This window comes from Chaetura pelagica, unplaced genomic scaffold, assembly GCF_000747805.2.
Source record: "Chaetura pelagica isolate M959 unplaced genomic scaffold, ChaPel_1.0 scaffold153, whole genome shotgun sequence".
Lineage (NCBI taxonomy): Eukaryota > Metazoa > Chordata > Aves > Apodiformes > Apodidae > Chaetura > Chaetura pelagica.
The window spans coordinates 2,666,442-2,680,992 of record NW_009952707.1 but is presented as its reverse complement, the minus strand read 5'-3'; the positions used below and the strand labels follow the sequence as shown (position 1 = coordinate 2,680,992).

Genomic DNA, 14,551 nt, shown 5'->3' with positions numbered 1-14,551 from the left:
CCTTCGTGCAAAACATCAAAGAAGGAGCCCAGGGTTATTTATAAAGCATACCTCTCTCAATTTTCAATTTTAGAATTCTACCAACATCTTAAATTGGCACCCAAACCTCCACTAAAAACACGGGCCAGCATTTACCTGCCTCTAACCTGGCACCTTCCAAGCACGTGCAAGAAGTAACCACCTACCCTTCCCTAGGAAGCAGTACTGTCCAGAAAAAAGCTAATCAATATATGTCAAGAAGACAAAGGAGAGACTCGTGGGGTGTGCCAGAGTGTACTTTGGGTTCCCTCTGTCCCATGTGTGTGCAGTACTTACCAGGGGGCTGACAGGTTCATGGAATGGGAGGCTCATACTACTGCAGAACAGGGAAAGCACCAGCTTCTCACACTTCTGTAGAGCCAAATTTTAAATGCATTTTAATTAAAAACAAGAGAGTTTCATTCTTGCCCTTAGTTAATCAATCATACTAACAAGGGGAGTTTTCATGTCATCTGTGCATTTCTGATGGAAAACAGCACACTTCTCTCTAACCTGATGCTTTGCCTCATAGCGTTTTTATAGTTTTGAAAGTGAGGGTAGTCAAGAAATGCAAGAAAAGACACATTATGTAAAAATTTTTGTATGCTTTCATCTTTCCTGGAAACTCCTAGGAATTCATTGGTATGATTATTTCCTTTCTGCACTCCAGACTTATTCTTTTGGATCTTGTCAAAAAGAGCAGCAGCAACAGTATGGAAACAGGCAAATTGAAAATGTTTCACACTGTTTATATCCATTCATACAAATGCATGTTAGTTATGTAGTTGATATTACTGTATGGAAACAGTTCAGCCTAATCACTGTTAAGCTGTAAAATACTTATACTAGTCTTCGGTGTTTTCACTGATGCAAAAAAAAATGGACTTCAAAAAAATTATAAGCCACGTTTTCTCACAAGCACTGGAATTTCTAATCAACTCCATTTTCTAAACAGACCCTCACTAATCATGACCCAGATCCCAAATATTTCTGGCCAGTTGTAGCCCATCCAATAGAAACAGGGATCACATCAACAGCAAGAAGTTTTGTTCAGCTCTTTATGGAGAAAGTAGCTGAGGTCTGGAAACAGCGTGGATGAATTTGAGCAGTGCTCACAAGCTTTGCCAAGGGGCAAGAACCATTGTTGTTGTTTTTCTGAATGGTGCTCAAGACTAGACCAGTGCCTTTATTCTAGGCTTCTTTGGACAGGGCCAACTTAGCATCTGCACTCAGCTGTGTGGGCCTCCTCCCTGACCAGCTGTCACCAATAAACACAGGACACTCAGCTGGAACTTGTGGCTTCCAAGTACCAAGAAGACTTTAAGAAAAGACATTTTTTCATGGACCATTAGGTAGAGGAAACTGGTGGTGGGGATGTAAAGAGCTTTCATCTAGGCTAGGTTAACAGTGCCTAAAATGTCATCTTAGAGGGGATTGTTGGTACATATGAAGACTGTATAATTATTTCAACCCAACTGAAAGTCAGAAAGTTTCCACATCACAAAAAAGTCATTGCAACTGGCCTAAGTGGATGTCTGAGAAGGTGCCAAGTCTTAAAGGAAAAAGATTCAGCGGCAGAAAGCCAGGCAAAGTTGACTCAGGGAAGCTTGCTCTGCTGCTGAGCTCAGCCTCCCTGTTCACAGGAGAAAGGAATTCCAGATCTGCCTGTTTCATCTTTCTATAACATCATTCATTTTAAAATTGAACAGCAATGTCTAGACAGAAGAGAATGCTATAACAGAATACTAATAATGCTTTTGCTGCATTTACTACTCTCTGAACCATTCCAGTAGCAACCAAGTCAAGACAGTCTTCTTTCCCATGAAGAGGCAAAGCCTCATGCTGAGATCATAAGTCCTTTTCTAAACAGTACAACATAAGTTATTCCCACCTTCTGGTCACAGTCATCAAGGCCATACTGAGCACTGTAGGTGTGGCTGTAGCGTGTGTTTTCACAGTCATATTCTACCTCTGGCTTCACTGGGTTACGGCAAAGCGTGCACACCCATTCTCCCCTGAGCAACAAGAAGCCAAAAACTTGTGTCAAAATTTTCAGCAATCTTGTCAAACAACAAAGCTCAGGAATCACTGTATTTGGAAAAAGATCTCATCCTTAATTAGTATCACAACAGCAGGCAATCTAAAGCCCACTGCTCTTTGGAAGATTTGAATCTAATTAGAAGTGTAATAATTTCAGATTCTCCTCATTGCACTTTTCCTGGCACAGAGAAAAAGACAAAATAGTAAGTGTTTGAAATAATGTACCAGCAGTGTGTGCAGCTGCATTGATCCAAGTGCTATTTTTAAAAACGTATATCAAGGAAAAATAACAGTTGGGTGATAAGACAAAACTAGTTCTGTTTGATAATTGATGTATTTATTGTCTAGTAATATGATAATTGACATATCTAAGAAATCCACATCATCAAAAAAAAGTTTGTACGTGTGCTGGTACACAGGTTGCCAAACCAAATAGACATAATTCTGGAGGGGCATAAATGTCCTTCTGAGAGGATTCCTTTTCAGAAACCTCATCAAAAATTTAATTAAGGCAGTGATGCAACTTCTCCAACATCAGGGCCTGAATAACTGTAGATTAAGATGTATTAAAGAACTATGAGTACAGATCTTTTTAGTCTAGGAAATTAATTTGCTTCATTAGAATTTAACTTTGCCTAGGAATTTTGTTTTCAAAGAAAAACTTGGTTTTCACATTGTTTTGAAACTAGAGTTTTAATAATGACCTAGCTATTAGCAAAAAAATGAAAAGACAAAAGATGGAAACACCTGCTTTTGGAACAGAAAGCAAAACCAGAATTTCTAAACCACTAATTTACAATTTATTTTTCTCAGCTGGAGACTGTTATTATAGCTTGTCACAGTTGAAGCAGCTTTTGGTCCCACCTGGTAATGATTTGTAACATAACTCAGTATCATACACCACCAGCCATGCACACCGTTCAGCCTCACTTTTAAAGTTTGATATGTGGACATGTACCTAATTCCTGACTCTTTGTTACATACAATTCATCTGTGACAAGTTGCTAGGGAATGTACATCTTAGGGAAACCAATGTCCTAAGCATTTCCACAAAAGCACCAGTAATTCTAAAATTCCCCATGAAAGTGGACAGGAAACTGAATAGGAGCTCACTGATTGCCTGCTTCTTGTGCTCGTCACTGCTCTAGCAGAGAAGAGCTGACAACTACAGCACAGATGTTACATGAGGCTTAGGATGTTTTTCTCCAGTAAGTTGCTGAGAATGTTTTGAAAGCTCAGGTCTGCCACCTCCTCTGTTGCACTAGCTGGCTAACTGCAGAAAGGGCACACATGGCTGCAAACACTTCTTGTTAATAATTAATCTAGTTCTTAGTGTGTCAGACAATTCTTCCCTTTGCAAGAAAAGTAACATAAAAGGCAAGTGAGAGATGCAGTCCTTGCTCCTGTGTAAGGCTGACATATTCATTCCTGAGTATATATTCTGCCCCAAGGCAGGGAGCAGAAACTAAGCACATTAGTGAAATGTCATATATACTCACACTGGAAAGCTGAGCAGGGCTGGAACATGACAGGAGAGATGGAAAACCTTGGGGCAGTGATCGCAGCACAACAATTCTCCTCCATTAAGACACACAGCACAGAAATCCTCATTTTCAATTGGATTGTCTTCCTGAGTAACTGGAGACTTTTTCGTCGTGGAGATGCCATTGCTGAGCTTCTGATCAACAGACAGAGTATCTACAGGAGGAGACTGTATCTGTCTGGCCACCTGGGATGTAAGAAATGTCCCATCCTCTGAGCTCTCTTTGGATTTCAGTCCTTCAGGTGGACTGTCTTTATTTATCTTGAAGGAAGAAAAATCTGGGATCACAAAATCATCATTTTCATATATAAGCATGTAACAGCAGTGGTTATCTGCAGACATAATGGTTTCTCTGCAGTGAACTCTACTGAAGAGGACACTGGGTTTCAAAAAGGCCCACACACAGCTGGCCAGGTCACCTTGGTCAAGTAATTTTCTCCACATATCATAATGTAGTACAACTATGAGAGAGCCATGCAGATTTCATGTCACAGATGATAGAAATAGGATGCTTTGCACTCAAATATACATTCAGGACAGCTTGAAGCTATTTATCCTATATTTGTAACCAGACATGAGCCAGGTGGTTTGCTAGAATACAAGAAGACCACAGCTATCCCATCCCAAAGACAGATTTGTTAGAAGGATCAGGGAGCTACACAGCAAACTAAAAGCTGCATTTTCTGTTACTTCGACCCATCACAAAAGTATCTGAGGGCAAAATGAATCATCAGTCTTGTTTTAGCATATAAGAACTTCAGAAACTGTGAGAAGAAGCCAGTTGAACAACAGGCAGAAAGTGGATAAAGCCTCAGGGAAATTTCACTCACCTTTATAGACATACTCGAAGACTGGGTCCCACATTCAATTATCAGGAGGAAATTGCCATCCTGCTCATTATCCTGTGGCTGCAGCTTAAACACGGGGAGCTCCCCTGCCTCCCATGTATGAATTTTTAGGCGTTGCAGTCGTACGTAGGGGATCTTCTGCTCCTCAGGGCCAGCTCTGCAATCCAAATGACAAATGGCAGAATTCAGTCACGTTCCACAAAGTTCTCCTCCCTACTCAGTTTCAACATTTTTCTCATGTTACTGCTTGTGCTCCTTTCCTTTTGTAACTGAGACCTTGCTGGCTAAACACTGAAAATCTGGGCCTTTTTTCACATGCTGATTCTTTAAGAAATGTAAAGGCAGTCACTGTACATTAATCATGTGTGTAAATGCATTAGTAACTTCTGGGCTAACGCTTTGCCCTGCTCTGTATATTTTTGGTTTAATTATTCTGATTTCAGTCGTGCTTGATACTTTTCAGTGTGACTGACTTCAAGCACGAACACAGCACACTATCAACTTTACTTTACAATATTACCACAGCAGTAGCTGAAAACAAAATGTTATCACATTTTTGAGATCATGTTAAATTATGTTCCCATTATATTTTTTAGGTTAATTGGGGCTCAAGAGTTTCTAACTGTTTGAGTGCCATAAGTTTGCAAATATTTATTCATTCTGGAAAAGTACAGAACAACTGAAATTCATTAACTTATGACTTCTTTTAATTTGTTGTCAAGTTTAAGAGAATAATTTACAACTTTCATTATTATCATCTGTAAGGAATCTTGCATTCTTTTTAAGTTAAGTTCTCTGTTATCATTAACTATGACAAATTTTCTACATACATGCATAAAATTTCATGGCTAGTGTTTTTGTATAAGGAAAGACTCTGTTACCTGACATTCTGATTGCTTTTCATACCCATTTCAAAATGTTCTTTTTCACAGTTATTGGAATCTGGAACAGAAGATAAGAAAATGAATAAAATATTTATAACATCAGAGTCAGATTAGGATAGAAAGTGCTACAATATTCATGTATTTCTGACTGGTGTTTAATATGGTATCATAAGTGAATTCTGGAATAATTTCATCTATATGTATAGAAAATGTGTATGATATTTTCTATTCTGAGATACAGTCTTTGTCTTTCTCTTTGCTTTTAACCACAGCTTCTGTGCTGAATGTGAGGAGCCTTTCCAAAATATTTTGTCAAAATGGTTACATCCCCAGGGGATTATATTTGTACACAGCCATGCCACATTCATCTATATACATGGAACAACATAAGTAATCCTCTTTGCTGTACAACTTTTGCTTGAGAAAAACAGACCTACTGAGGTCTGAACCCCTGAGGCTCAGGAAATCTCTGAGTCTAGTCTCCTGCTCCATACTAAGAAGCTTCTGGATAATTCTAGTTACTTGAAAACAGGAAGAAAATTGGGTGTCCCATCTACCACTGAATGATGAAAACTACACCACATGATTCCTTTCTGTCTCCAAGACACATAATATATAAATATGTGAATTCAAAACTATTCCTTATATAAGCATGCAAGTAACTGTAACTCTTGTCTGATACTAGTTACAAGAGTAACAAAGCAACTTTGGAGAGATGGGATAGATTAATGCCCCCCTGGATGCCCTTGTAAATACAAGTACATGGACAAAATTCATAATAACTCTTTTTGTTAGGAATTAGCTTGACATTAACAATAGTAACAAAAAAAAATAAAATATATAAAATCAAACCAAATATCATGCCTATCTGGAGATAGCCAAGACAATATGCATTTTAAAAGAAAATTTAGCTTGGGTCAATGGTACCTAACCCACAGCTTGAAAGCAATGTGCTTCTAAGATACTCTGTTGTCTCCAGCCACAGGAAAAACAATACAATCAAGACTGACAAGGAACAGTACATTTCATGTCACTCCTAAAATATGATTCACTTGGCATTGTTGCTCAGGTGAAGGGTGGTAGCCAGGACTCTGGCAGAATTACTAAGACATGACTGTACACTGAGTAGATCTCATTGCATGGTGTCAAACCAGAGGATGTTCCTAATACTAATCAACATTTCCATCAGCAACTTGGCTCATGAAATAATAAAATCTGTGGAAAGCACCAAACTAGAGGGCTTGCAAACACTGTGGAGAATGTTTACAATTTTAAAATTATCTTAATACATCAGAGAAAAAAAAACAACAACCCTTAGTCACTAAGACTGAATTGAGGTAACTGCAAGTATTGTGCTTCTGAAGCATCAGATGAATGTAATCACACCAGAAAATAACTGATCAGGAACTGTTCTGTAGAAGGAACTAAGGAGTAATGTGGACAATTCACTGCATGCCAGTTGACCACAAATGCTGCTGCTGCAAGGGTGGATTCCATCTTGCAGGGTGCTGCCAGCAGCCAGGAATGTAAAACACAAGAAGCTGATACCCTGGCTCTGCATGGCACCCCAGAGGCCTCAGCTGCAGCACTGGTTTGGCTGTGAGCAGCACTCCTGGTTGCAGAGAATCCAGAATTGTGCAGCAGGAATGAGATCTTTCTTTAAAAAATCTCAACCCCGACCCATGAGAAGAGACTGAAACCATCAAATTTGTTTAGTCTATGAAGAAGAAAGGGAGGGTGTTTATGCAAGCCATGATAAGAAGAAAAGTGGCTGTAAGAGGGAAAATGATGAAATTATGTACAGTTTTCACCACATCCCTTGGAGCTAGGGCAAGAAGAATTTTGTTGTAAATTAAGCTGAAATGTTTATATTTTATATTAGGAAAGGATGAGTCATTTAAGATATACACCAGAAACTGTGGTGTTTGGCAGGCAGCACAGCACTGCTGAAGCCTCTAAGTCCTACTGAGAGCCACTAGTAAAGATACCATTGCCTTTGCCATGGAGTTAATCTCTGTTACTGGTGCCCACTGCACACAGGGACTGCATCCCCTCAGGTCTCCTCTCACTGCAGCCTGTAAACAGCCAGAGCAGGACAGAATTGCTCACTTCCTTGCGAGGAGGGAGCTGACACCAAAGCTCTGGTCTTTCCATCCTCTTGCACAACAGGACTTCTGCTTTGCACAGAGCAAATCTGCAGCATCTGTCATAGATAGTAAGATTCTGTCTTTTGGGGCTGCTTTCTGTGTGTAGTGGCACACAACTCAAACCAGAGACTCCCAAAGCTGCTCCTCTCAGAGACATTTAAGCCTGATGGAAGCACAGCTTTTTAAGGGTGCACCTGATTTTTACAACTCACACAAATGATCGTGGAATAATTGACACAATTTGGCACACTATATATAAGAAGACAAATACATTTCCTTGGCTCACTGAGCTAGGCCTCCTTTGTACTAATTAGAATTCTCTGAATAAAAATACAGCACAGAGATAGAAATATTAATTCATCTTTTACATAGAAAAGCAGCCAAATATTGGCATAAGTCACAGGATAACAGCTTGATCCTGAAATCCCTTGCTTGCATGAATAATTCCATTGACTTTTAGAGTCTGCAGGAATGAGGCTTTACAGTGTAGCACAAGGATGCTGGCAAGTAGCCCATGAAAAGAGTTAAGTAAGGTCTAATTCTCCATTAAGGCTGAAGAAATAGGCTCTGGCTGAGGGAATCTTCCACAGTAGACAGAGCCAAGCAAAAGCACACACTGTGCCATATATTAACCTAGAAAAAAATTGCTGTGCTACGGAGGTTAAGGATTTACTAGAAGGCACATTCCATTTCAAAAGTTTTTTTGGGTTTTTTTAATTTCATTTGGACTCTTCAAACCAGCTCTTCAACAGTCATAACTGTAGGTCTCATTAACAGGGGTGCTTCCAGAAGAACTAATATTCCAGGTACTTCACACAGACACACTCATTTCTGGTTCATAGATGAAGGATGTTACAAATTCAAGACAGATAATTTCCATGCTTTTCCTGCACAAATGAGATCAAACACTTTTCCATTGGATTACATAGCCTGGTAATGTTTAAAGCTTGCTGGAAAACACATTTTTATGCAAGTACATTAATAAGCATACTGCTTTGCAATGCTTGCAATGCACAGTGCTAAAAAAGAAAGACATGCCAAAAATCTAAAGGAAAAAAATTAAAAGCCTGGTACCTTCTTTGCTTCTAAGTTGTCTCATTCTGGTATTCATAGGCAGGAAAGAAGCATTGCTGAGTGTTTCAGAAGGAGAAGTGCAATGTTGAGATTTTTTGATTGAAAGATTAATAGGTTCTTCCAGCACTTTTTGCATAGAAAGAGTTAATTCATTAACTACATCTTGCCCAGCAGTAGCCAAGCTGTTTTCTAGACAATGATCTACAGTATTGAAGTCTTCATTTTCCAGCTTCAGGGGAAAAAAAAAAAAAAATATCAATTTTATTATTAGTTTTCTTACTTCAGAGGAAAATTATTTGCAATCAGTCTTTAAATACCAGACAAAGTAAGTTTACTTACTGAAATAGCTGCTTTTGACTGCCTGACTAACATTAACAAGTGTTATCAATGAAAGTGGGTTCCCTTGCAGTAGAGGAGTTTGAACAATTCCTACCTTGCACTTAGTGGTGCCCTGGAATGCATCACTTGGTGTGAGGTCCAGAGCAGCCCCAGGGCTCAGGTCACCTGGAGCTCTGCCTGATGCCAGACTGTAGCTTGGAACTGACTCTGGTGGAACATCACAGTCACAAACAACATTCAGGGATGGGTCAAGTGTTCCAGCACCTGCTCCTTGTGTCTGTGCATTGGCTGAACTGGATAACCTTGTCGAAGGTGACTCCATTTCCAAACTGTTTGAAAAGCCCAGAATGCTTAAGGATGCTGAATGCTGGGAAAAGAAGAACATCCCCAATACATTAATAAGCCTTTCAGCAGCAAAATACTACTGTTCTTTCTATCATAGATGAGATACTCTGTTTTAGCCATATATAATCTATCAGTTGTGTCACCAGGGCTTGAAAGTATCTATTGTGATCTTACACTATTTACAAAAGCTTCAGAATTTCCACTATTAAAACTGAAAACTGGAAAAGGAAACACCTAAGTTACTCTTCTGTGAGTTACAAAAAATTGTCTTCCTTGATGAGTTCAAGGGATCCTGATTTGATGAATGGGAAATACAAGCATATACTGTCAATCCTTGGTATGAACCCTACTAGCTTCCTATGAGTTATTCCAGAAGAAATAAAATTCAGATCAGAAATTATATAATTTTATTCAAAAATCATCAGATCACTTTATTTGGAAAGAAGATTCAAAAGAAATAAGACTCAGATCTAACACGAGTAGTTGAAACTATTTTTACTGTTAATGATGCTGAAAACTTTATGCTAATTAGTGAGTCTGTCCAATTAAAACCTAAGGCACTTGCCCTTTAAATATCATAGTGTAAATCCAGAAACATGCACTAATGAGGAAAGGATATATATGTTTAGTTTAGTTTCCAAAAAAAGAGGGAATTTTACCAAAGTCTCTGAAATAGTTACAGTAACATACATTTTTTTCCCCTCTCATTGTCAGTATCCAAACCCACAGAAATACTGTTATGCAAAACAAAGCAAATCCACCCATCTGGGTGACTTCCTTAAGCTGCCTTGTCTCCAGGAATATGTAACTGCACTGAAATCAGGACTCTTCTATCATCCTTAAGAAGAAAACATAAGCAGTCTTAAGAAGTATGCATGCCTGTGTCATTTGAATATGTAATTTTCCACCTATTATCATAGTTCATTGGTGTTTCACCCTTCATAACTGACTGACTAAATCCTTTTCACTTGACTACAACACAGCAAGTAGCACTTATTGTAATATAAAAAGAGACAAAAGAAATGTGTTGATTGCATCTGAATTAGAGTTTAATTTCATTGTTGTACTTATTTTTCCACTGGGTGCCTGTGACTTAGAAGTGAATCTGAAACAGAACACATTTCCTGATATAATCAGTATTTTTCTCAACTGTTTCCTTTGTTTACCTTAATCCAACAGTGCTAAAGACATTAAGCTAAGCTGAGCTGTCTGTTCATAGAATCACAGAATGGGAGGTTGGAAGGGATCTCAGCAATGATCTGGTCCAACCTTTCTAGGTAGGAACACGGTTTAGATGTGATGGCCCAGCACCTTGTCAAGCTAAGTCTTAAAAGTATCCAGTGTTGGAGAATCCACCACTTCCCTGGGGAGATTATTCCAGAGTCTGATTGTTCTCATAGGGAAAAATTATCTTCTGATGTCCAATTGGGATCTCCGCAGGATTAACATGCACCCGCTGCCTCTTGTCTTTTCCATGTGACTCCTTCTAAAAAGGGAGTCTCCATCTTCTTGGTAGCCACCCTTAAAGTACCATAAGGTCACCCCGAAGACTTCTCCAGGCTGAACAAACCCAGTTCTCTCAGCCTTTCCTTGTACAGCAGGCTTCCCAGTCCTCTGATCATCCTTGTGGCCCTTTTCTGGACCTCCCCAACCTGTCCACATCTTTTTTGCAGAGCAGGGACCAAAACTGATCACAGTACTCCAGGTGTGGTTTGACAAGTGCTGAGTAGAGCAGGATGACTTCTTTATATCTCAGCTAGTGATGCCCCTGTTGATGCAGCTCACTATCCTGTTGGCTGTCTTTGCCACTGCAGCACACTGTTCACTCCTGTTGAGCTTCTTATCCACCAAGACCACCAGGACCCTTTCCATAGAGCTACTCTCCATCCAGGTGAATCCCAGACTGAACTGTCCTTCTGGGTTATGTTTTCCCAGGTGCAAGAACTTACACAGTTGTGTCCCTGTAAATCCTACACAATGTCAAAGTAGTCAGTCTTGAATTCCTCTGCTTGCAATGCATATCACCTATGTGTTAAGAGAACACCCTACCACAAACAGTAATTTCCACTTGAGGATGTAATTTAATTTCCTTTTCCTCAATTTGCAACAGACATGACAGTAGGAGCTTTGCATACTGATTACATATTCAATGACATAACCTGCATTTGAGACAGAAAGAGGTCAGCTTTTCTGCAGTGCTACAGAAGGTTTCTGTCATTCACCACACAGTGCTCTAGTAAGTCTGGTTTACATGGTCACACATCCTAATGGAGTCCACAAAGATCAAAAATGTTCATTTGCTGTCATAATTGGCTTGTGGCAGGTTCCTGCATGTGCAGGGACAAAGGTGGCCTATCATTTTCATTCCATCACTCTTTATCACAAGTCTTTTTCAGATGATAAAATGTGTGAATTGTTCTCTCATCAATTACAGAAAATAAAAAAAATAATCAGAATTCATGCTTGAACTGAACAGATGAATTTTAATAGCCTTGCCTCTTCCCTTTCTTTCAAAGTCCATTGTAAGCATTAATCAAGTCCCTGTGAGGTAGTTAAATATTTATTTTGCCAGATTCTCAAAAGCAAATCCACAAATTCCTGAGTCAATAGATCTACCTGACACTGTGCTGCACTGGAAATGGGCATGTTGAGGCACACGTGGCAGGCACACCACCCAAAGCTGGAGAGCAAGTTAACTGGAGACCTTGTGGCTGTTGCCTTCCAATCACTGCTTGTATCTTCCTTCACTTCCACCACAAGAGGCGCCTTCACCTGCCCCGTGTTAAGACCTCAGCCCATGAAGACTTGTCTGTGTGTAACTGCAGGCAAAATATGAACCCTGCTAAGGCAATTGTAGGATTACTTCTGGCTTCAGTAAGACAAGTTCACTCATTGGAACTAGTTGCTGGGACTACTTCTTCATCAGAAAAAAAAAAAAAAAAAAAAAAAGCTTAAAAAATAGATACACGCACAAGACTTTGTTGCAAATAAATTTTTAGAAAGGTGAAATTCAATTACATTATATGCTCCACCTGTTTTACTCTTCTAACAAGCATCAGTTTCTTCAGAGATCTTTATAGATGATATAAGCCAATATAAAACTTTACTCATCTTAAAAGGAAAAAAAATAATGAGGCCATCAAACTGCCATCTGTCTTTCCCTTGGGGCAAAAGTTAATTTTGTGGTTATTTTAATGATGAAGCAACATTATGATCTTTCACTGCAAAATATTAAAACTCACAGTTAAGAACAGACACATTCCATTCTGATCCAAGGAGCTGCTGTCAAGTGTGAAGTGAACAATGCACTGGGAACAAGGCTCATTAATAGCCTATTAATTCACTCCCTAAAATAATCATTTCTTTTGCCATTAGCAAAAATTTCTCTTTTCCCTTGACAGTTCAGCTAGTTTTTGCAAATGGGATAACTTTGAAGAATTGATCTCTGTTTTATAAAAGCTCTATTGCTTTTACATTGCACCCTTTGAACAACAATAAGCAGTAATTATGCTCTTGGGTAGAGGGTTTAGGTTAATTTTGAAACTTTTGACATTTCAGTGTACAGCCTGGCACATTAAACTACATCTGTGTCATTACAAATGGAATTCTCATTGTCTCATAACTAATTTTGGTCTGATGATGCTTGCAATATAATGGCAGCAGCATCACCACCCCAAAATGCCTTCAACCACAAATTTCATAGCTATGGTAGTTAAAGGTAAAGAGAAATCATGCAAAGTGCCTTCAAAGAACAAAAAAAAATAAACATTGTTCAGTTCAAATATTTCTTTGATCACTGTTGCATTTAAAAAGGTCCAGTGTAAACATGCAGCACTAATACAGAAGAATTCTGAGAAGCAAATACTTACCTTGAAACAGTGGGATTAGGATTTGTTAGGATTGTTTTGGCAAAGTCTCAAGGCTGTTGACATTAAGTGTCACAGATAAAGAAAGCTAGAACTAGGAACTGCCAATTCTCTTTGCTATAAGAGAAATAAGATGCTGCAAATGGTTGCAGAGTAATGAACTGCTGCGATTAAGTGGAGCAATCCCCCTGGCAGCTCATTATGCTCGGAGGTTAAACAAATGTACTACTCCAATCCAGTTGTTTAACTCACCACACACAGCAGCACTGATAACACAGTCTACACATGCTTCCTATTCGTATTTCTCAATTTCAGAATAGAATCCAAATGATTTCCTTTCTGGTTCTGTGAGAAAAAAGAAACCAAATCTTCCATAACATTTTCTCTGACTAAACTGGAGCTGGTTAAAAGCGGAAGGAGGAAGAGATTGAACAGAGCAAGCAGCATCATGTTTTATTTATCCTTTTTTCCAGGTCAAAGGAAAAGGTTTTGTTAAATTAACATTCTGGGAAATGTACCTAATTGCATTAAGCACAAAAGCATTTGTGCTGTAGCAGTTCAATGTTTTCAAGTCAAAGAATGGTCTGATACTTCAGGAATTTACAGGACCCTAAATGCCAGGCTGTTATTTTCTTCATCCCTATTTCCCCTAAAATTAACAGCAATTAGGAAAAAAATAAAATAAAATAAAATAAAGCAGCAACAACAAGCCCACTCCAGTCCCAAACTCAGATTCTAAGTCCTAGTGTGAGCTTATTGCTTTCAGTCACTCAGTAATCACAACATGCTTGGTGCAATACTAACAAAAATGAAACCTATACTGTGCCCCATAACCCCACTCCCAAAAATTTCACATGCTTTTAAAGTAAGAAAAAAAATAAAAATTAAAAATAAAAAAAACCACAACGAAACAACAAAAACCCCAAAATATTAATTAAGCACTTGCCACTGAGAGTTGCTGTTAATAAAGCTTAGGACAAATATGATGGGGCAAAGCACCCGAGGATGCCACCTAGAGCAGGCTGGGATCAACCATTTTCTCCTAATTCTGCAGAAACAGCAGCACTGGCATGTCAGAGCCTGGAAGTTCACACCCATCAAGTCCCAGGAGAGGCTGAGAGGCCCCACCACGAGCTGTGACTGTTTTAGTCTTGCATCAAATGCCAGCATTGCATGTAATTGGAATAAAACAGAAGCCTCTCTCAAAGTGCTCTCAAGAGTGCTCCTTGGATGGCAGAGGATATTTTCTAGGATTTCCCCATTTCACTTCTTGGTGCTTGAGACAAGCAGAGCTCTTGAAATAAGAATCTGAGACTTATTGCAGATCACAAAGAACAATACAAAAATCAGCATTATAGCACTACACAGAACTGCCATGTGCTTGCACCTTGATTACTGCTTCTGGTCACCCTGTTCAAAGAGGGTTTATTATAACCACAAAATGTAG

General features: G+C 39.0%; 1 protein-coding gene across 1 annotated transcript in view; it reads right to left on the bottom strand.

Annotated features, from left to right (window-relative positions):
- TRIM66 (tripartite motif containing 66) overlaps positions 1-14,551 on the bottom strand; it is a 52,840-nt gene that overhangs the window by 8,908 nt on the left and 29,381 nt on the right. The window contains 7 exon segments of the mRNA XM_009994276.1: positions 316-390; positions 1,910-2,033; positions 3,558-3,862; positions 4,432-4,606; positions 5,331-5,391; positions 8,555-8,783; positions 8,988-9,260. Of these exon segments, the coding sequence (XP_009992578.1) occupies positions 316-390; positions 1,910-2,033; positions 3,558-3,862; positions 4,432-4,606; positions 5,331-5,391; positions 8,555-8,783; positions 8,988-9,260 (1,242 nt within the window).